At 38.3% G+C, this 21,540-nt stretch overlaps 1 protein-coding gene across 3 annotated transcripts in view; it reads right to left on the reverse strand.

Moving 5' to 3' along the window:
- Positions 1-538: 538 nt before the first annotated feature.
- SS18 (SS18 subunit of BAF chromatin remodeling complex) overlaps positions 539-21,540 on the reverse strand; it is a 45,886-nt gene continuing 24,884 nt past the window's right edge. The window contains exons 6-11 of one of the 3 annotated variants that reach the window (XM_075084892.1): positions 12,305-12,472; positions 11,485-11,589; positions 9,227-9,319; positions 8,391-8,513; positions 4,403-4,536; positions 539-2,235 (exon numbers count right to left, since the gene is read on the reverse strand). In XM_075084892.1, the coding sequence (XP_074940993.1) occupies positions 2,209-2,235; positions 4,403-4,536; positions 8,391-8,513; positions 9,227-9,319; positions 11,485-11,589; positions 12,305-12,472 (650 nt within the window). In that variant the 3' untranslated portion in view covers positions 539-2,208. The remainder of the gene's footprint in view (positions 2,236-4,402; positions 4,537-8,390; positions 8,514-9,226; positions 9,320-11,484; positions 11,590-12,304; positions 12,473-21,540) is intronic. The other 2 variants (XM_075084893.1, XM_075084894.1) reach the window with 2 other exon arrangements.

A 21,540-nucleotide genomic window follows, 5' to 3' on the forward strand; every position in this document is an offset into this window, starting at 1 on the left:
TTTTGTCACCACCAATTAAAAAGTTTTACGAAACAGGACCGTTATAAAACAATTAAACCTTGCAAATGCAGTAGTCTCTAGGAGGGAAACCCTGGAGGAAATTCTGCTTATTAAAATTGCAATTTTAGTTTCCATTAAAAAGGAGAATAAGACAACAGAAGATGGGCTGGCAAGACAAATTATTTCTTAATGTCAGTTGAGCTTATTTCAAATGAGATAACATATCTACACCAGGTTGGGTTCAACACATTTTTGCCTCCTCGACTCATTTATCTAATTCAGTCATCTTGATTATAGCCTCATGGACCTTCATTTTCAGAGGAAGAATTTTGTAACAAACAACCTACACAACATGCTGATTACTGAACAGTTAATTCTAATTAACTTGGCTATGGCAAGAGAATTTTGATAAAGTCCTAGAATGCAAATACAGTTTGGTTATTCTGGCCAAACTTCTATAAAATAAAAACCCACAGCAGAGTCTCCAGATGAGACATCAGAGTGACAGGGATCTAATTTAAAGAAACAAATGAGAAAATTAAAATCACAAATAATTTATTCTTCCGTTAGAATTGATGGAGTACAGTTTTAAATAGCAATGAAGTACACAGTGGTGGAAAATTGGCACAGACCCTACAAGCATTTCATTCATAATAATGCTCCTCATGCCATATCTGTTCAAACCTTGATGTGTGTTTTCTGTCGACTTTAAGGAAATTGTTTTCCCTTTAAAAATTATGAACAAATTGAAAATCTTGTCTTCCATGTATAATGTCATACGTATTTTGAACACCAATTGTTCTGCTCGCCCCCCCAACATGATCGTCACCTGAAAAAAAATATAATTTTACTCCTGGGCTGATTTTAAGTTTTATCCTTTAGAAAAGTTGCCAGGAATTCTTGAATGCATGTATTCCTGCACAACAGAATATCCATCTATTTATCTGATGTACAGTTGCAGGACAGTCTCAAAACCAACTTTTTGTGTACTACGCTATTGATCAAGGTGCTGCCTCTATCTCACATGCAACACTATAAGCATTAATGCAGTTCAAAACAAAATTTGGCATTTACCTCACCAACAGGTTTTATGTTCGATGTTAGAAAACATCCCTTGGTCTCATGTTAACCAATAAGAAAAATGGACACACACAAAAAATGCCCCTTTTCTAAAGATATTAACTCCCAGTTAGGAAAGTTTAGATAGGTTTTACAAAGTCTTCTAGGCTATTTTGATACATACAAATTATTCAACTAAAGGTTAAAATACACTGATACAATACAGTCCTGTCCTCCATATTCTTTTTCAAGTTCTTTGCATATTCAAGCCAAGTAAAATTAACACTTGTCATTTTCTTTGTTATTGCAATTATTAAAAGGGATTACAGCTTGCTTATGCAAAGCTGTGACAAAACACTTGAGAAATGAAACCCAAACGTTTATCTTGTTACCCAAAAAATGTTACAGAAAATTGTCAAACTATGTTAGAAACAATTTTTACAAAAATGCTTCACTCAGAAAAATTGGAAAGCTTAAAAAATTAATCTTTGCACAAGACTATATTATACTGTCCTTAATTATGTTCCCATTTAGATAACTGGGATTCTTATTCTTCGTACATGAACCTATCAGTGATGTATGATGCTCTCCATCTTTTTTCACTGTTATCTTTATTGTACACCATTTCGAGACTTATACAATCAAGCACTTATCATGCCCCAACCCATTTTTAACAGTAGATTTCTTATCCTGCCCAGCGAGTAGTGTACTGTCTTGCATATTCACCACATGAAAAACATAATATACAAAATATTGCTGCTGTAAAAAGTGTGCATTTCCCCTTTCCCCCTACAAAAGAAATCTGTGGAAAAAATATTAAATTCCCATAACCTTCATAAACATACAAAGCTGTTCGCACCTTTCAGTCTGTAACAGTCTATTTGACATATAGTTCCCAACTCACTGCAAATTGTTATGTCATGTATTTTCTGTCCAATATTGCCATCTAGAGTAGAGATGTGAAATCAGTTTCTGAGAATCTACAGTCTTTAACAATTAACCCATAAAGACTGTATACCATAAAACAGCCACAAGATTTTTCCAAAAGCTAGATGGAATGGTAGGTTCTCATCTCAGGAAGATGTCCACAGTGCTGAGGAGACAATAAGGCTGCTAACAGATATTGCCTACCGGAATGTGAGTACTTTTTCACTGTTGATAATTTCCATACTGACCCTAAGAAAGAAATGCAAAATACATAATCAGACCACAAGGCATATTTTTCTGTATTAAAAGCTGAAATCAGAAGACCATCCAAATAAACTATGATGTTAAAAGGTGGAAACAAATAATAATAAATGATAAACCGATATGAGTAAGTGGTACAGACTTTCATCTCACTAAAAATTCTTTGTGTTTTAAAGTAAAATTAAGACTGATGATACAGATTTAAATCCAGGAACCTAATTTGATCAGAAGAGTACATCTTTAAATTCACTACACTGCTGTGAAATTTGCACAACACCGTCAAAAATAAAAGATGGGAATTACTTCCCACCTAAACTTTGAAAACTACTTCAAAAACACAAAGACACCTACATTCAAAGTAATTTAGGAAACCAACCTGCTTTCAGAGATACCTGAAAATATTCATGTATCAAGCGTCACAAAAAAGGACTGATACATGTATCTCAAAAATCAAGGCACAGCCCAGTGAACATAGAAAACTAGTCAACATATCCTATGGGAATCAATAATCTGGTACCTAAAATTATTACCTTTATTGATATTCTCTATTTCTTTTGACAAAATGTCACATACTGCAGAGGAGGGCGGAGGTGAAAGGATCAACATCACATGCTTACCATGATCCTTCACCAGAGTTCAAGGCTTGCAGAAACAAGTAGTGTGCTATGAAGTGAACATGCTCCAAACTGCGGTCCCACCACCATTTCATGTTAAGTACCGTCACGATAAGGCAGTATTTGAAATTCCAGTTTTATGTTGCAATGTCAGTTTTTTACCATTGTAATATGACAATCAGTTGGGAAGACTGGTTTTAGAACAGCTGCCAGATGAGAATTTAAGCAGCACAATTCCTGTGGGAATGGCTAGTATGAAAGAGTGGAGAGGTCTTCTGTAATTGAGTTTCCCAGTGGAACTTAGATTACACAAACTGGAGGAGCAGAGCCTATCTACAGAGAGGGTTATCCACTTACACTGCAAAGAAAGCTGGAAGACACTTGGCAAATTGAGATTAAGTTTCCTTGACCCTACATTTGCCACAAGCAAAACATTCTCCTGTAGCTTATTATTTGCAGGAGGAAGCTATTAGTTCAGTGCATGAGCATTTTCTTTATCTGTTAAATAATCAGAAGTAATTGCATCTCTAAACTAACACACTGAAAGAGTTTGTTCCTTCTTCCTTTTCTTTTCTAATTTCTGTAGAAAGGAAGCCAACTGTTCTTTAAAAATGCAGCCAATTGTGGCTATTCTCACTTCCGAGGTAAAGTTCTTCTTGAAAGTTCAACTGATCTTCTACTGACATATCAGGATTTCATTTAAACACTAGAACCTCAACTTGATCATAAGGTGTACTTAGTTACTCTCCGCTTTATTTATGTCAGGAAAGTAACAGTGTACATTTTAATGACATTTCTGAATGATTCATATGGCAAAGATTAGATTGTTACAGTTTAATACTTTCTACAGGAATAAAACCTCTGCTTCATCCTTTAATCAGAAGATGGTTTTCTTACAGGAGTCGTCCACTACAACTCCAGCCTACAGTTTGGTGGTTCTTGTTTGTTTTAAACTTATCTTTGTAGTGACAGGAAAGAAGCAGTTGATTTTTCAGGTAACTTCTTGCCCATGTTCAGGGTTCCTTTATACCGCTCAGAGAAAATCTGTGCAAAAATAGGCTTCATGTCTCCCCACACAGCTCTATAGTGCAGGGACTTCAGTTGCACAATTGAGGTGTTTCTGCAACTGGAGAAGACAATTACTTTATTTGTGTTTGTGGAAAATCAATTCAACCATTTTTATCACAAAGCAGTAATTAAGAATGATCCTCCATAAGATTTAGGAACCTCGCCTTTCATTTTAGTCATCCCCCATGAGGCCATGAAACAGATCACCTTAAGTTTTAAGGTCCAAAACTACTGTCTGGAGTGCCTCACTTTGCCAAATCGCATTAAAATTCATAAACTTAGAAGAGAATCACTAATCACACCTCCAGACAAATTAATCTGGGCAACTCACCTGGAAATAAAATCTGTGAGAACTGTATATATACACCTGAGAGACCATGTCCTCAAATTTATTAGTTTAAATGTCCGCAAGAAACGAAGACTATCAAATGAGTGTGTAAGAATCACAACTTTCTCATCAAATGAAAGAATACCTGGTCATATCCATAAGGCCTCTGCTGTGGTGGCTGTGGTGGCCCAGGCTGTGTGGGTCTGTATCCCCCATACTGCTGGCCTTGTCCTTGTGGATAATTGGGATACTGAGGTCCTGGACCACTCTGGGAGGGGCCTGGAGATCATTAAAATGTAAATTAAAAAAAAAGAAAAAGGATCGCTTGAAGTGTTAGGAAGAAGAGACCAGTAAAAACATTGAATTTTACAACTGAGCAGGGTTAAGTATCACTACTGTGCAATTAGGTCTATTCCTACCAGGGAACAGTGTCTTCCTCTCTGGAGGACCCTGGAAAGCACCTAGTTGACAGGGCCTGTGCTCCAACCACAGAAACATTTACCTTTATTTATATATTAATTATTACCAGTGCATGTAGTTCCACACATGAGGTCATAGGACAGCGAAGAACAAGGCAAGAAATGACAAATCATAACCACCACCACTTTCTAAAATGTAGAGAGGCACACTCTTCTCCTGTTGTATGCTGCTCCAGTTCCAGAACTTTATAATGCCAGGAGCAGGCAGATCATCAGCTGTGTTCAGCATTTGGACCATTTGAAGAGACTAGCAATGGTGCGCTGCCAGAAAGTCAGTTCCACAGCAAGCACACACCACAGCAGGCAATCATAAATGGGATGTCAGGCAAGCAAGTTACATGCATAAAATGTGACAACCAGTAAATACTATTGTAGGGTGGAAAAAAGCACCCTCTACTCCATACTCCTCTGGTCATCTTAACTTTTCAGGAAAAGGATAGGGAAAAGCAAACAAATAAAAAACCTTTGGTTCCAGCCCTTTTTGACTGTAAGAGGAAGTTCTTTTGTCAACACAAAATCTTTGTTACTATTCACAGGGACTCAGCCTATTTACCATTGCAAGCTGTACCTAACTGACATCAGGCAGTGTAGACACGTTCCACACAAAATTAACCTCATCCCCTCCTACCTTGGGAGAGATGGTGTACTGTGCTTTTCAGTGACACTCCATATGGATCTTTTGCAGTTGATCTACATTAGCTTTTTCAACACCACCCCGTAAAAATTGGCACTTAGGAATCATAGAATCGTTAAGGTTGGAAAAGACCTCTAGGATCATCAAGTCCAACCGTCAATCCAACACCACCAGGCCTCCTAAACCATGCCCTGAAGTGCCACGTCTGCATGTCTTTTCAATACCTCCAGGGATGGTGACTCCACCACCTCTCTGGGCAGCCTCTTCCAATGTGTGAAAAAGACATTTTCTTAATATCCAATCTAAACTTCCCCAGATGCAGCCTGAAGCTGTTTCCTCTCATTCTGTCGCTAGTGACACAACCTCAGGCCATTTCCTCTTGTCGTATAACTTGTTACCTGAGAAAAGACCAACACCCACCTCATTACAACCTCTTTTCAGGTAGTTGTAGGGAGCGATAAGGTCTCCCCTCAGCCTCCTCTTCTCCAGGCTGAAACAACCCCAGCTCCTTCAGCTGCTCCTCATCAGACTTGTTCTCCAGACCCTGCCCCAGCTTCACTGCCCTTCTCTGGACACGCTCCAGCACCTTGATGTCCTCCTTGTAGTGAGGGGCCCAAAACTGAACACAGTAGTCGAGGTGTGGCCTCACCAGCACCGAGTACAGGGGCACGATCACTTCCCTACTCCTGCTGGCCACACTGTTCCTGATACAAGCTACGAAGCTGTTGGCCTTCTTGGCCACCTGGGCACACTGCTGGCTCATGTTCAGCCAGCTGTAAATCAACACCCCCAGGTCCTTTTCTGCTAGATGGCTTTCCAGCCACTCCTCCCCAAGCCTGTAGCGTTGCATGGGGCTGTTGTGACCCAAGTGCAGGATGTGACACCTGGCCTTGTTAAACCTCATACAGTTGACTTGGCCCATCGATCCAGCCTGTCCAGATACCTCTACAGAGCCTTCTTACCCTCGAGCAGATCAATGCTCCCACCCAATTTGGTGTCATCTGCAAACGAACTGAGGGTGCACTCAATCCCCTCATCCAGATCATTGACAAAGATCTTAAACAAGACTGGCCCAAATACTGAGCCCTGGGGAACCCCACTTGTCACTGACATGAAGTGGATTTAGCTCCGTTCGTCGTAACTCTCTGGGCCTGTTCATCCAGCCAGGTTTTTACCCAGTGAAGAGTACACCTGTCTAAGCTATAAGTATCCATCTTCTCTAGGAGGATGCGGGGGCAGACAGTATCAAACGCTTTACTAAAGTCCAGGTAGATAAATTTACAAGAAGATTTATAACTCTTCAGAAGTGCTTTCTTTTTAAGAAAAAAACAACACTTTTTTTTGTTGTATGTCCCCTCACCGAGAAGAAATAGATGTCTTTAAGCAATAATGCAATTGAGGGCTAGTGTTAGCTACAGGCACTGGATATTATTATGACATGAGATGGTAACTCTTTCAGTAATTCTGGACCTATGAGACAGTCAAAATGATGACCTGAAGAAGAAAAGCTCCATAGGCTATTACCATTCTCCTCAGGCCTCAAATCCCCTTCAAGTATGCAGTTTCAGCTTTCTACAGTGGAACAAAACCTTAAAGATTGATAATAATGTCTGGGATGCCGATTTATTTTTGCAAATTAGAAAGCAATTACAAATTAAATTGAGCAAGAAAACTGCATCCTAAAAAGTGCTGTGTTCATCTGACAAATGAAACTTGGTTTTATTTATTAATGGTAATTCTAACTATTCAGTGATAGATTTTAGAAAATAGAAGTGGAACCTCAATATCTATTTCTGCTAAAAAACAGAAATTGAGATGTATGCTATTTGGGTTTATAAATTATGGTGGGTAAGTCGCTCCAACAGATTTCTTCATCCCTTTCCTCCAGTATTTCTTAACCTAAATTTTCAGAGTCAGATTTTATTTCTTTACTTACAAAATTTAGAATAGTGAGCTAGATAGACCTTCACTCTGATCTTCATTCTATTCCTATGTTACGCTTAGAAGAATATAAGCACATGAATATTATTTTAAAACTATCAATTCATCCATAACCTCGGAAAGGAGAAACCTTGCTAAATCTCAGTAGATCCTCTTAAAACTGAATTCTTTCTCGACATAACTGGATTTAATGCAAATCTGGCATTTACCTACAGGGCAAACAAGTCAGCCATGCACCTCCTCACATACCCACAATGCTGAGTTTTAGCGCTTAAACCTGCAACAAAGCTAAAAGTTAAGATATATGGAGTTAGATTTCAGAGATTCTTTCTTCCCAGATAAATATGTACAGCTTTACAATATGCAAGCTAGTAAAACTTCAAAGAGCAGGATTTTCAGTATGCTCTTCTGACCTCAAGTTTTCAGAAGTAACGCACAAAAATTACATACTACTACTTCAAGTTTCCGGTGTGGGAGGTTTTCCTTGAATCCAAGGACTACATTATCTCACTTGTGGCAGAGGATTTCTCATTCCTGCCACACATCAGAAGGTTTGCACCACTAGTGCAAACTTGTAAGACAAACTCTCTTGACAGCTGCAGTGGCAATACTTATATTTGTTTCCTTACTGTTCAGTACCAGAATTTTAAAAGAATGATTAATGTATGTTGGATGGAATTTTAAACTAGTTTTAAAAGATTTTGTTCTAAATGGCAAGTCCAAGGATGAAAGGGTATAAATGGTTCTTTGCTATCTTTGTGCCCTCCTGACTGTGTTCACCTACAGAGGACACAAAACAGCAGATACTTTCCAGGTCTTTCTAAATTACAGGCAGCTGTTATAACGCTGTCTAGTCACCTTTGGCTTCCTGTGCTACCACACTGTCCTGGATTGCCAACAGATCTACTTCCCAAAATACGCTGTCTTCTACACTTTCTTGTTCTGGCCCAGTGAAATGGCAGGCATACGGCTTTTTTGCACAAGCCAGGCCTTTCAACTCAGTAAAACAGGGATGGAATAACATATGAGGATCTCTCTTAGTCTCTCTGTGATAGCTGTCTGTGTCTTCAGATTCTTACCATAACCCTGCTGTTGTCCTGGATAGCCTTGTTGGCCTGGATATTGCTGCTGTTGTGGTGGATAACCCTGCTGTTGTGGTGGTCCTTGATATGCATCTTGCTGCTGACCATATTGCGAGTTTCCTGTAAGACGATTGCAAGAAAGCAAAAAACTTATAAAGATACCTACTTTATTAATTTTTTCCTTCTAAGATGCACAGCCAACAACACAAGAACAAAATGAAAATGCAATATTGATTTAAAAAACTGAACAAAACAAAGAAAACTCAAACCAAACAGAAGGAATTCGGCCAAACAAACTGCAGTTAAAGCCAATTTTGCAAAGTTGAACTGCAGCATTTTCAGCATCTCTGCCAAACGAGCATTACATTTACTGGAACATCACAGTCATAAGATCATGACTATACTAAATAAAATTAAAAAAGACAAAATTAAGGACAGCTACAAGAGCACAGACTAGCTACACAAGATCAGCAAGCTGTTTCCTCACAGCACTATAATTATACAATATATACACACACAAAAAGATATACAACTGAACCAACAAATTTATGTTTAAATAAAAATTTCCATTGAGGTAAAAAAAAAAATTCTAGAGTGTTTTAGTCATTTTACTGTTGTTAGAAATGGCAAATTGTGGTTATATATTTTAGGTGTTTGCAAGAAATTATTCTGAATGCTTCAAGTTCCCTGCAATTTTCAAGACAGCCAGCAACTAGTATTCTACAAGAGCTTTGCATGGGTATAAGTCGTGTTGTGCAAGAATTTTTGTTCCCGTTGCGGGTGGGGGAGGAGAGGGAATGTATGTGCGTATGTGTGTGAAGGTATATAGATACCTCCTTCGTAGTAATGTTGTGAGGAATCCTCATAAGGCCTATCGTAGCCTTGTTCAGGATACGACGGTTGCTGATAACCGTAATCATTATGACCTACATCAATTCGACAAGAGACAGGAAGAAACGTTAATGGCCTCTGAGTGAAAACCCTAAAAATACTTCATTTCTCAGAAGAATGAAAAAAAATTTCAACTGGATATACATGAAAAAGAATTTTCAATTGTATTAGCCAAAGATTTATTAATATGATTTCTTTTCATATTGAATTAACATGTGACAGAAAAAAAAAAGGCTTAATGCAGTAGTTTTAGCAACATCACAGCAAGGGATGGTCTTAACCTTCTGATAATCCTTTCTGGTGGGGTGGGAGGGGGGAAGTACTTTATCTTTCACTCAAAAAAAAAATGAAAGCATTTAGGCCTTTCACATGTAAATAACCTGAATTAAATTAAAATGAACAAAGAAACCAATTATCATACTTTGTCTAACACCTGTTCTGCTGATCTCCAATTCAAAAGCATATGCTAAAAGCAGTGTGAAATATAACAAATAAAGCTCAATGAAGTTATGAACCACAGTCCACATTACATTTTGCTTTTAAGTGACAGAAAAATAACATTCTCAAAGTTTTCCCTACAAGCAGAATTCCTACAAGTCTTAAGAAAACTTTTGCTCTTACATTCCAGTCCTGAGCAGGATCATTACAAATGACTCCTCCTCTACAGGTTCTCTGATTAAGAAACCAATACATGCAGTAAGCACCCCACCTGTTTTTGTTTTTACAACGAATATATTTTGTCTTACAGATGACCAAAATATATCTTACTGCTAACTTGGTCAAGAAAACAAGCCAAAATTTTGCTTACATTTGAAATGAAATTATACAAGTTATATATATTGGGAATAAAATGTTGGTATAAAAATTAGGAGAAATAGCTCTACAACTAAGTGGTCTTTGTAATTCTGCAACTGCATCAAACGTCATTGACTGAATCTAATACAAACACATAGCCATTAACATATGTCTTATATTCTCTTTACATCCTGTATTAAAGTAATAATGAGGTAGTGATAAAGAATGAATCTTTAGCAGGAATAGGTCTTAGAGAAGTTATCTGTGCTGCCACAGAGCTGTCAATGGTAACATCCAATTGCCCTTATTACAGTAAATTGCCTGTAACCATCTGAAGTTCACATGCATAACACAGAAGTTCCAAACTGAAAGCTTAATAATTACAAGTTAATGCAACTTGTAAAATAACTCTGCACATATCTCTCCAAAAGTAACACGTGACCTTATGTAGACATGGCTTGACGTATCTTAAAAATCAATTTAATAGAAATTCAAACAACTAACTTGTATCCTTTTATTTGCAATGAGTGGTTGCTTTGGCAATTACACAGCTTTGCTTTGTATACGTTTTCAAAATGTTAATGTCTACCACGTTCCTTGAACTTCGTAAGATACCATTAAGTTGCACACACGATTATCGCAGTGGTCATGAGTGAGCATCTTTGTTCTCCCAGTCTCTGCTCAGCCTAAAAACAGGTTAATCGCAACTTTTCTAACTTATAACACAATCCAATAGCCTTCAGCACTCTAAATTTCAAGAGGTATGAGGACAGATTTATGCAATTCAAAGTTATGGCCTTGTCTTGAATGTACTGGGGGGACTTCTAAAGAGGATTCACAATTACAAGCTCCTCAGGGCAGGGACCATTTTATTTCTTTGCAAAAATTAAGCTCAAGGCCCATACCATCCATAGCAGCAATAACACATTTGTGCGACATATTAAAACTAAACACTAAGTTAAAAAATAGAATCTTTACCGAAAAGCCACATCTCTTTAACAAGTTTTTGCACTCCAATTAAAATCTTTAATGAAAGGATATCGCCCCCTTTCTTATTTATAATGAAGTTAGACTGTTTTAATTAATCTCAATTATATTAGATATGCTAAGGAACCCTCCGTACTTTTAGATAAACCAATTACAGAATTTTCATTTTGAAATACTAAAACTGCTGTTAAGAGTTTCAAATGGGAGTATTACAAATTACATACTTCGAGTAAGTTGTAGAATGAACTAGTCATAGTAACTTAAACTGTAGTAACAATTCTGAATTTGGAAGGTTTTGTAAATATAATGTGTAATATCCAATTACTATTCTTGCCCCATTCCCTAATTTTGGGTATACGACTACATTAATATTGGGCAGGTATAGAAAATGGGAAAGTTAATATTTATGAGAGATTACCATCAGGGTAATATTGCTGGTTCATGCCTTCTGGAGGACCTTGTCCACCATGACTGTATTGGTCCCCATAATAGTCTTCCTGGCCTGAGTACTGCTGTGGTGGGCCTGAAAAACCACAACCAGTCAATACGTAAATAACTTGTTTTCTCTGTTATAAAGCCTGCTAATTTCTGACTTCAGTATGAGAAATATTTCTCAAATGTACTCCCCACCCATATTGTTGCATTTCACACAACATATATAAACTGGTTTACTTAAAAAAAAAAAGAAATATATCTATCTATATATATATACACAAACACACACAGTTGTTTGGTTGCACTAGATTGAGCAAATATATACCAAAGTTAAGTTCTGAGCTCATTTTAGGAACATGCGTGTAACAGACTAAGGTGTTAAATACAAGTTATTCCTTTTCTGAAAGGACTGGGGAAAAAAAAAGAAGCAAGACTGTGGAACAGTGTTCCTTTTCTGTAACTGAATGAATTCGGAACCAAGCAGGTACTCTGTTCCTTTTCTACACCTATCATTTAAATATTGAAACAGAATTCTGCATCAGCATATGAGATGCGTATTTTTAGGTACATTTTGTCAGAAAGAACTCAAAACAAAAGAAATACTTTTCTTCATGTTTCATGGTGATACCAGTAATCTGTTGCTGCAAGAACCACTCTTAAGAGGGTAGCAAAAAGAGTCTGCAAACAAAGTCTGTGATACGCAATGATTTGATCAAAATTTGGTGTAAGCAAGGAAGTGATTTTACATAGTTTTAAAGATGGTTATTTAAAACCGACATAAAAACACTGAAGTGAAGTCCTACCTTGCTGTGGTGGCCTGTATGGAGGAATCTGTCTCTGACCCATCATGTGGTTTCCTTGGTTAACTTGACCCATCATTCCCATAGGTGGCTGCTGCCCCTGGTAATGCTGCCCACCTGCTTGTGGCATGTTGTATTGCTGGGAGGGAGGCTGCTGGTGCATCATTGGACCTGTACAAGGAAGAGTAGCAAAAAAGACCCCTGTAACACACGATCTGTTATTAAATCTATCAAAAAGAACATGGAAAATTCAGCCTTTAAAGATGGACCAAAAAAGGCTCTGTATTTCTGGTGCTCTCATAAGAACTCATTGTTTCTGGAGCAATGCAAATGCAGGCGATCAATTCATTAACCGAGTTACAAAATAGAACTCGGCCTAAATAAGGCTGCTTGCTAGATAATTTTTCTTCAAACTACACTGACATTAGTTTAGTCATGCACAAATATAACTGAAACACTTTTTTACCATTGTTTCTTTGTTTCAAAAAGCACCTGCAAAGAAAGTGCAGCTGAAAATTTGATAGTGAAATCTTGGTATGTTGTAGAAAAATTATTTAACATTGTGAACTCCTCGGGGCATAGTTTTAATACACATGTAGTTGTTGTTATAGTCCATCAACAAGCCATTTCGCTGTTATCACAAACCAAACAATCTTATTTAGCCTGTAAAGATGAACCACGTGTACCAGTGAGTCAGGCAGTCACACAACAGGCAGTATGAAGAAAGGCCCATGGGAATACATGCTCTGCCCACCACTGAACAGTCCCAAGCAGCCTGTAACAAAAATATTCATTCATACCAAGCTGCGCCATGTTTCTATGAGCCACAGGAAGAGACCAGGAGAGATCAAGTACTGTCCATGTTTTATCAACTGAGAAAATCTCATTAAGGCTGAACTTGGAGAAATGCAAACTTCAGTAATGAAAACAGACAGTTAAGGAGCACCCTACTGACACCATACAGCAATGAAAACGATGATTACGCCATTTCATTATATGGGATTCCAGCTTAGGTCGATACAACTTTTAACATAGAACAGCTTCCACACTTCCTCTGTCGTACCACTTCAGAAAAGAGTTATTCCAGTATTAAAAATATGAAGAAGAAAGAGTTGTGACAAGGAGCTAAACTTCTTAAACAACATATTTTTATAATGCATTAATTCAAACCACTTAACACATATCGCACACTTCATAATGGTGAAACCCAATGCTTTTTTTACCTTTTTTTCTTTATTTTATATTCTACAAATACAACAAGTATCTAGTCTCACTTAAAACCAAAACAAATCAAAACACCGAATTAGCATAGCCACTCCTTAGCCCCTTCCCAGGAGAAAAACGAAGGTATCATCTAGTTTTCTATATGCTAGATTTTGCCATTACATTTAATATTTTTAAATAACTAGGTGCTGGAGCACAAACAGGAAATCCTACATAGAAACCTCAGTACTGGAAAATTATCTAGATAAAGTCAACACTGAAAATGGATTTCTAAGGAAAGGAATACACAGTCACTTAGATTCTGTATGTGGAGTTATGGGAAAAAGTTAAGCCAAATTAATTAATGGTAGGAATTCAAAGTGCGTTAGTTAAATCCCATTAAACCCCTGTGTGGAATCTCTCAGTGAGAAGTGGCCTTAGTTCTGTTAAGCTTCATTTTCCTCTGAAGATAAACATTGGCCACTCTTAAAATGATCCAGTTATGTTCCTATCCTTCGGCATGGCAGTGTCTGTGTCCCCATTTTAAAGTAAAAAAAAAATGGTTTAAATTGAGATACTGTAATTATTTTTCACTTAGCAAAAATATTCTTCATTTTTATATCTTCTGAACAAGTAGGTAATTTAGATCATTCCATTTCACTGCTCCTCTGTTTGGAGGTACTGAGAAACATTAGGCAGCCTTGAAAAAAAAATAAAAACTTGTTGCCATATTATTCCTAGATCTCAAGAAAGCTTGTTAATTAACAATATTAATATTAGTCACAATACAATGTGATAAAATGTGTTGGGTCCCCATGGTGCAATGTAGAGGTTTTCTGTTTGCTTTTTAAATTAGAACTTCATTAACGCTTTGTAGAGCCACAATGAGAATTCACTACCCTGTATCAGACTGTGTATTGTGTTAATAACAGAGTGCCTGGCTTCCTTCCAGTTTGGTTCACATCTCTTTCTTATGAAGAAGATACCTAAAAAGAACAACCATGGTCTCTATCGTCTCACACAACAGAACCATTTTATGTGGTAGTTTTGAGGGGTAAGGGAACTTTAAACTTGTTATTTCTTTTGAAAAATCAAGACTCCAATAAAGCTACATTTATTCATCGTATAATACTTAATATGACATAAAACTAACCTAGAAAATGCCTCCACAAAACTTAAGTCAAAAAACTGAAGATCATTAGTTCTAACATTTGTAGCACATATTTTTACAGCCCACTTAAAACACAGCTCTTGAATCTCAATCAAGTCACAACAAACTACACACAGTGGAAGTCGTGATCTCTTCCAGACTTGGAGATAAGACCTCACACACAGAAGTTCACAAAACTGCACGCTGCAAGAGAATACTCACGTCTTTCATAAACTCCATAGAAACTCCCTATTTTTTTGGTGAATTTCTAGAACTATTTATTTAAGAGAGGGCAATACCTCTGATTTGTACAGAGTCCAAAATGAGTCCAAGAAAACACTGTGCAGAACTACCTCTGTAAATATGCAAGCACACAAACAGACTATTGCCTTTCCAAGAAACTAACTTTGGTTGTGCAAAAGCCCTACATATGTTTCTGTAGATTCAGAAGGCAGCCTTCACACGTTAATATCCTGGAAGCATCCTTGGGATGAAAGTCTGAAGAAGATGCTAAGAAGTAATACTGTAGGTCCTGTGAGGAGCACAGGCAATTTTGGTAGTCACTAAAGAGACATTTGAAAAATGCACAGTGTAGACCCGAATCAGTCTTATGGAGTAAGTGAATGTATAAAACAAGCCAGACAATAAATAGGTGAAAACTGAACTGTTCATTGGTCAATTTATTAACAAATAGTCTACATTATCAAGAATACACATCATTTTCCTCAATTACTCATTGCAACGTCATCTACATCTACTAAATTAAAAAAACCTGTTCTTGCTCCAGGCAGCGTCTCATAAGGACAACTAATGTATAGGGAAGAAAAGGTATGTGGATTTAAGTAAAAATGGGCGGGTACTTGATCTTCTTATAAATGCAGTGACCCGGTGGCAGTCTCCTGACAAGAAACTACTTCAGGAAACTGACAACCTAGTGTTCAGACATGCAAGATTAATAGAGAGGAACAGCGAACTACAAGTGGGTCCCTAAGAAATTTGAGACCAGAAGTTCACTGAGGATGAAAGAGCTGCAGGAAAACTTGGCGGTTTAAAAATGCCTCCTTAGCTTCATCTCTTCTGCTGAAACTCAAATGCTACGGGAGGACAATAACTGCTGACGTGGTTGAAACTTCTGAAGAAGCAGAGCCGTGAGGAACCACACTCACAACTGAATTGGTGGCTCTGCTGTTCCGATGGAAGAGCTATGGGAGCAGCTGGGTATAACCAAAAAGCAACACTACAAGCTATTGTTTCTTCAGTCTTCAAAAATATGTTGGTTTTGCTGCTAAGAGGTCTGTTCTTTAGGTGTTTCACAGCGTGTACTTTTATCAATGAAGCAGTCAGACATCCACATCTAGAGTAGCAGCAAAGTATACCATGCCAGATTTACCATGGTAAACCTTGTCATTGTATCCGCTGTTACATAAATAACAAAATATTTGCTGAGCAGCCCTCAGCAAATTTTTTGTTGTTTTTCTTCATGTTTACAAAAAAAATGCTTGTTTTTAAACATATGTGACAGTGATAACGCTTGGAAGAGCTAGCTTAGGAACTCTACCGTAGGGTAAATTTAACTTTCCATTTTCTCAAGATTCTTGACTAAAGCTACAATTCAGATCTACTTGGTCAAAGGAACCAAAATCTTCAAGGTGTTTTAACATGAAGGGTGGTTTAAACACTAACTCAAAAGATTTTGAGGATACAAAATCTTTTGCTACTCCTAATGTAATGTTTAGTCTGCAAATTAAAGGCAGTAGAAACTTCTCCACACTCACTTATTCCACAAAGGTCTCATCTCAAACTGAACCATAATTTCAGATGTCCTTTAAGGAAAAAAAAAAAAACAACCACCAAATGTAAAAATAGGTCATACAAAAAAAATTCCTTAGTTACCAATGCTGCCTTTCATGTTTTACACTAGGGAAGAACAAGCACTGTGGCACCTGTTTATATCTTTGTTTTTCCAACATAGCAGAACTGCAGTGTATTCTACAGCTAGACATCCTACAAATCCACCTATAGCATGACGGCACTACAGAACACGGAGGCAATTTTATTTTTCTTTAATAGGTTAGATGTCCAAAAAATTGAGAGTGCCCTGCTTTGTCCATGACATCAGGGCTACTGTAAGCAGCTGAGGTATTGAAATTAACAGCCTCTGCTTACATGGGAATGAACAGATGGCAAGACATTCACAGAAGGTCCTCAACCTCAGAAATCATTTTATCCTGATCTGTCATACCCTGAATATGTTTATATTTCAGATAACATTGGATGTTCCTCTCTTTATGCTCCTTTATGTAGACAACTAAAGAACAGGAATTCTGCACCTGCCTCATCTCTGCTGCCTCTGTGATCTCTTCGTACTTGCTTGTAATTGAGAGAGCTCTGAAACTCTAATGGAATTTTTGTAAGGTTCTATAAATGAAAGTGGCATTAAAAAAAAATCTCAGCACCAGATTTGACAATTGGTCTTCTGCAAATGATCGAGTCAACATTATATTCTCACATAAAGGTCACCTGTTAAAAAGTAAACTAGTTCCCCTCCCTCAGCCCAAGCAACGTATAATGCTCATTAAACACAGACTGGGGAGTTTGGCAACTTTGCTTCAAGTGCTCCGGGCAAGGGAACAGAATCCTAGCAAAAGGAACTGAGAAACAAAGTGCCTGAGATGGTCAAGCTATGATTTCTTGGTCCTTACTTTTAAAGTATTTGAATTCTACTGTTTATTATTATTCTCTGACTGTGAAAAATCCCTTCAGTATAAGTAAAAGGAATTTCCACTGAAATTTCAGGTTCCAGAAAATCATGCTTACACCTGCCCCCTGAAAAATCAAAAATTGCCAGGTCTTGAAATATTTCACTCAACAGAAGTAGCTTCCCATAGAAAAGAAGAAACGCACATGTAACAAAGGAGTTTCTTCCACATTCACTCAGCTCCTGCTGCTTCCTAACTTTTCCAAACAGGCAGCCAATAGTCCTTGCAGATGTCCCAGGCTGCTACAGTAGCTTTTTAACCGAGAGTCATCTACCGAATCTTCCACTTAAAACATTCTGCTTCGTAAGTCCAAAATGACTAAAATTCTTCTTCTAACTGGACTGACTATATAAAAACAATACTGTGAAAATTTTGCTTTACATTTAAGATATTCCTCTGGCCAGCATTTTATAAACTAGTACAAATCAATAATGAGTACAAAGTGGAGACAGAACATAAATCCAACAATGGGTTCTGTTGCTATGCATTTTATTTCTTAATTAGCACTTCTTCATTTTTTCCTATTAACACCATCTGCCTCAGAACATGTGTATACAGCAAGATGTTTTGCTAGAAAACGCACATAAAAAGGTATGGTAAAACCACCGAAAAGTTAAATCCAACCCTTCTGTGTGTTATGGTATCTCCATCTATTATATGATAGCACGCCTATTTTCTAAAAGTACTGGCCTTATTCAGGACACAGAAGATACTATTCACTGAAAAGCTATTTCAATATATTGTTTCTTCCCAATGGTTCATGTGAGATGACGTGCCTAGTCGAACTCTGAAGACAGAATTATTTAGTCATAGATTTACTTATGGCAATTGTAACTAAAATGTCCAAATCTTCATAATGAATATACTTTCACAACACTCCCGTGAAATCAGATGGGATTATAATCTTACCATCAGATTCATTCCTCTACAGATGAGGAACCCGTGCAGGGAAAGATTAAGGTCAAAAACATCTACTAATTTTTAACAGCCAACCTGAGATGCTAAGACCTTATCTTGCAGAATATTTAGCTAGCACTGTTATTAACTGACAGATTCAGTAAGATCTCTCATTCTCCATATGGATGACCCCTTTACAAGAAACAATGCGCGTTTAGGGGTTCACAAATGCCTCCTGACAATAACGAGGTGTAGAAAATCTTGGTTTATTTCTGCTTCTGAATGGCAGCACACGCTACCAATTAAGAAATCTTCAAGTCACAATCTGTTTGTTCCATTTTTGATAAATCACGTCTCAATGGATGTCCTAGAGGCTCACTATGAGAAGCCTACAGTGTCTGTGCTTGGCCGAGACCTTCTGCCCAGCCAGACTGGACTTTGGCTACCTATCTAAATCTCTCATAGTCTCACAGATTTCCCTGCCATTCTCCCCTCTGCTGTCTTGGAGTCACAAGGGAGTGAAGATACAAAAAATATTTCCTCTAAATTATCACCAAATCTCAATACAAATGCAACAACTAAGCAGAAAATGGAGGGAACATATTAAATACCCTCACTGGGCATATTCTTAGGTCAAAAACCTCAGCTACCAATACATAACAAACATGCATGTCTTCGGACTTGAAGATCGCTTCCCCTTACAGACATTTAAAATTAGACTAATTTGGGACAATATTTTCACTGAAACACCAAATAGGACCTTGCTGGCACAACAGACAAGTTTCAAAGCCTTGCTCTAAAGCAAAGGGTCCCTGCATTCCTACACCATGGGCTGGACGGGTATACACTTCACTGGGTAAAAACCTGGCTGGACAGCTGAGCCCAGAGAGTTGTGGTGCATGGAGATAAATCCAAATGGTGGCCGGTCACAAGTGGGGTTCCCCGGGGCTCAGTATTTGGGCCAGTCTTGTTTAATATCTTTATCTGGATGATTGAATTGAGTACACCCTCAGTACATTTGCAGATGACACCAAGTTGGCCAGGAGCATTGATCTGCTCAAGGGTAGGAAGGCTCTGTAGAGGGATCTGGACAGGCTGGATCGATGGGCCAAGGTCAACTGTATGAGGTTTAACAAGGCCAGGTGTCACATCCTGCACTTGGGTCACAACAACCCCAGGTTTGAGGAGGAGTGGCTGGAAAGCCATCTAGCAGAAAAGGACCTGGGGGTGTTGATTTACAGCTGGCTGAACATGAGCCAGCAGTGTGCCCAGGTGGCCGAGAAGGCCAACAGCTTCGTGGCTTGTATCAGGAACAGTGTGGCCAACAGGAGCAGGGAAGTGATCGTGCCCCTGTACTCGGTGCTGGTGAGGCCGCACCTCGACTACTGTGTTCAGTTTTGGGCCCCTCACTACAAGGAGGACATCGAGGTGCTGGAGTGTGTCCAGAGAAGGGCAGTGAAGCTGGGGCAGGGTCTGGAGAACAAGTCTGATGAGGAGCAGCTGAAGGAGCTGGGGTTGTTTCAGCCTGGAGAAGAGGAGGCTGAGGGGAGACCTTATCACTCCCTACAACTACCTGAAAAGAGGTTGTAATGAGGTGGGTGTTGATCTCTTCTCCCAGGTCACTAGCGATCGAATGAGAGGGAACTGCTTCGAGCTGCATCAGGGGAGGTTTAGACTGGATATTAGGAAAAATTTCTTTACTGAGGGAGTGTTCAGGCATTGGAAGAGGCTGCCCAGAGAGGTGGTGGAGTCACCATTCCTGGAGGTATTGAAAAGACATGTAGATGTGGCACTTCAGGGCAGGTTTAGGAGGCATGGTGGTGTTGGGTTGACGGTTGGACTTGATGATCCTAGAGGTCTTTTCCAACCTTAATGGTTCTGATTCTATGATTTACATATGAAGTGCTCTAATTACTAATGGTTTTGTGAGACACTGAAGTATTTTAAAGATTGTAATTTTTCACCGCACTGTCAGAAATGACTCTCCACTTCTGTGAAACTTTTGCCAAAAAAAAATCAGCATTGAAGCAGACATTTGGAATGGAAAAAGTCTCAGCCTAAAGGGTCAAAATGTGGCAAAATATGAATTACCCACTGTGAAAGCTTACTGTAGCCCTAAGTGCTGGCAATGGTACCAGTTGTTGTTCTAACTACAGATTTTACTCTTGTTCTTGAACATGTAAGCTGGTAGATATTGTTTTATTCCTTATTCCCCAAAGCCACTTCAGTACTATTATTTGTTCAGAGCAGAAACCTTTTAAGTATCTTTCTGCCTAATTTCTAATGAGCAATTTTCAGGTTTGACAGAGTACTGAAAATACAGCAGGGGAATGAGGAAAAGTAAAGAACACTATTTTGAGATGGAATAATCACTAGTCCTAAATTGTAAGTCAGCCATACAAAGTAAGTTGTTTTCTGTAGAGCAACTTAGCAGATGGCTCCTTTACACATACTGCTACATATTTATTGCTAACTCTCTGCAACTAAGAAATTTCACAGGACTTTTCTAAAGCATCTTACAACACCTACAAAATTAGTCCCTTGTGTATTGCCCAGAATACACAGATAACTTGCCAGTTCAGAGAGACCTTCAAAAATATTCCCACTTCTGATGGTTTGCTCTGCTATGTGCCTGTCTTTTGCTTCCCCTGCTGTTAGATTTTAAGAAAAATGCCATTAACAATGTGGACAATAAAGGACTCAGCCTTCCGACTTTCACTACTGGTAATAAAACTGCAGAAACAGCTGTTTCATCTTGACTCATTTTTGATCTCTCATTAACTTAGTCTCTTGTCTGTTTTGTACCTTTCTGTGCTCTAATAAACTGATCAGTATGACCTGGTCTGTTTGTACACCTCTACCTAACAAAATGGAGCTTTGGTCTCCAACGAGAGTATACTGCCATAAGAACAACCTATGCCACTGGAGGATTATTTTTCTACAATGACCGGGAAGGGAGCCTTAGAAAAAGAGAAAAAACACATTCTCCTACAGCATCAGAAAAGAGATAAAAACCTCAACACAAGTCATATCCTTCAGCTAATATATCCATAAGAGCTCATACATACTGGGGGGGGGGGGGGGACGGGACACGACACACCATACTTGCTTTAAACATGGCAGAAATGTTTTTGTTGTTTTTTTTTACATTCTGCAGTATGGCTTCTAGCAGGTGGTATGTCCAGATTCAGCATAGTAACAGACTTAATAGGTAAACTGAAAATACTGCT

Source organism: Phalacrocorax aristotelis, chromosome 2 (assembly GCF_949628215.1).
Source record: "Phalacrocorax aristotelis chromosome 2, bGulAri2.1, whole genome shotgun sequence".
Lineage (NCBI taxonomy): Eukaryota > Metazoa > Chordata > Aves > Suliformes > Phalacrocoracidae > Phalacrocorax > Phalacrocorax aristotelis.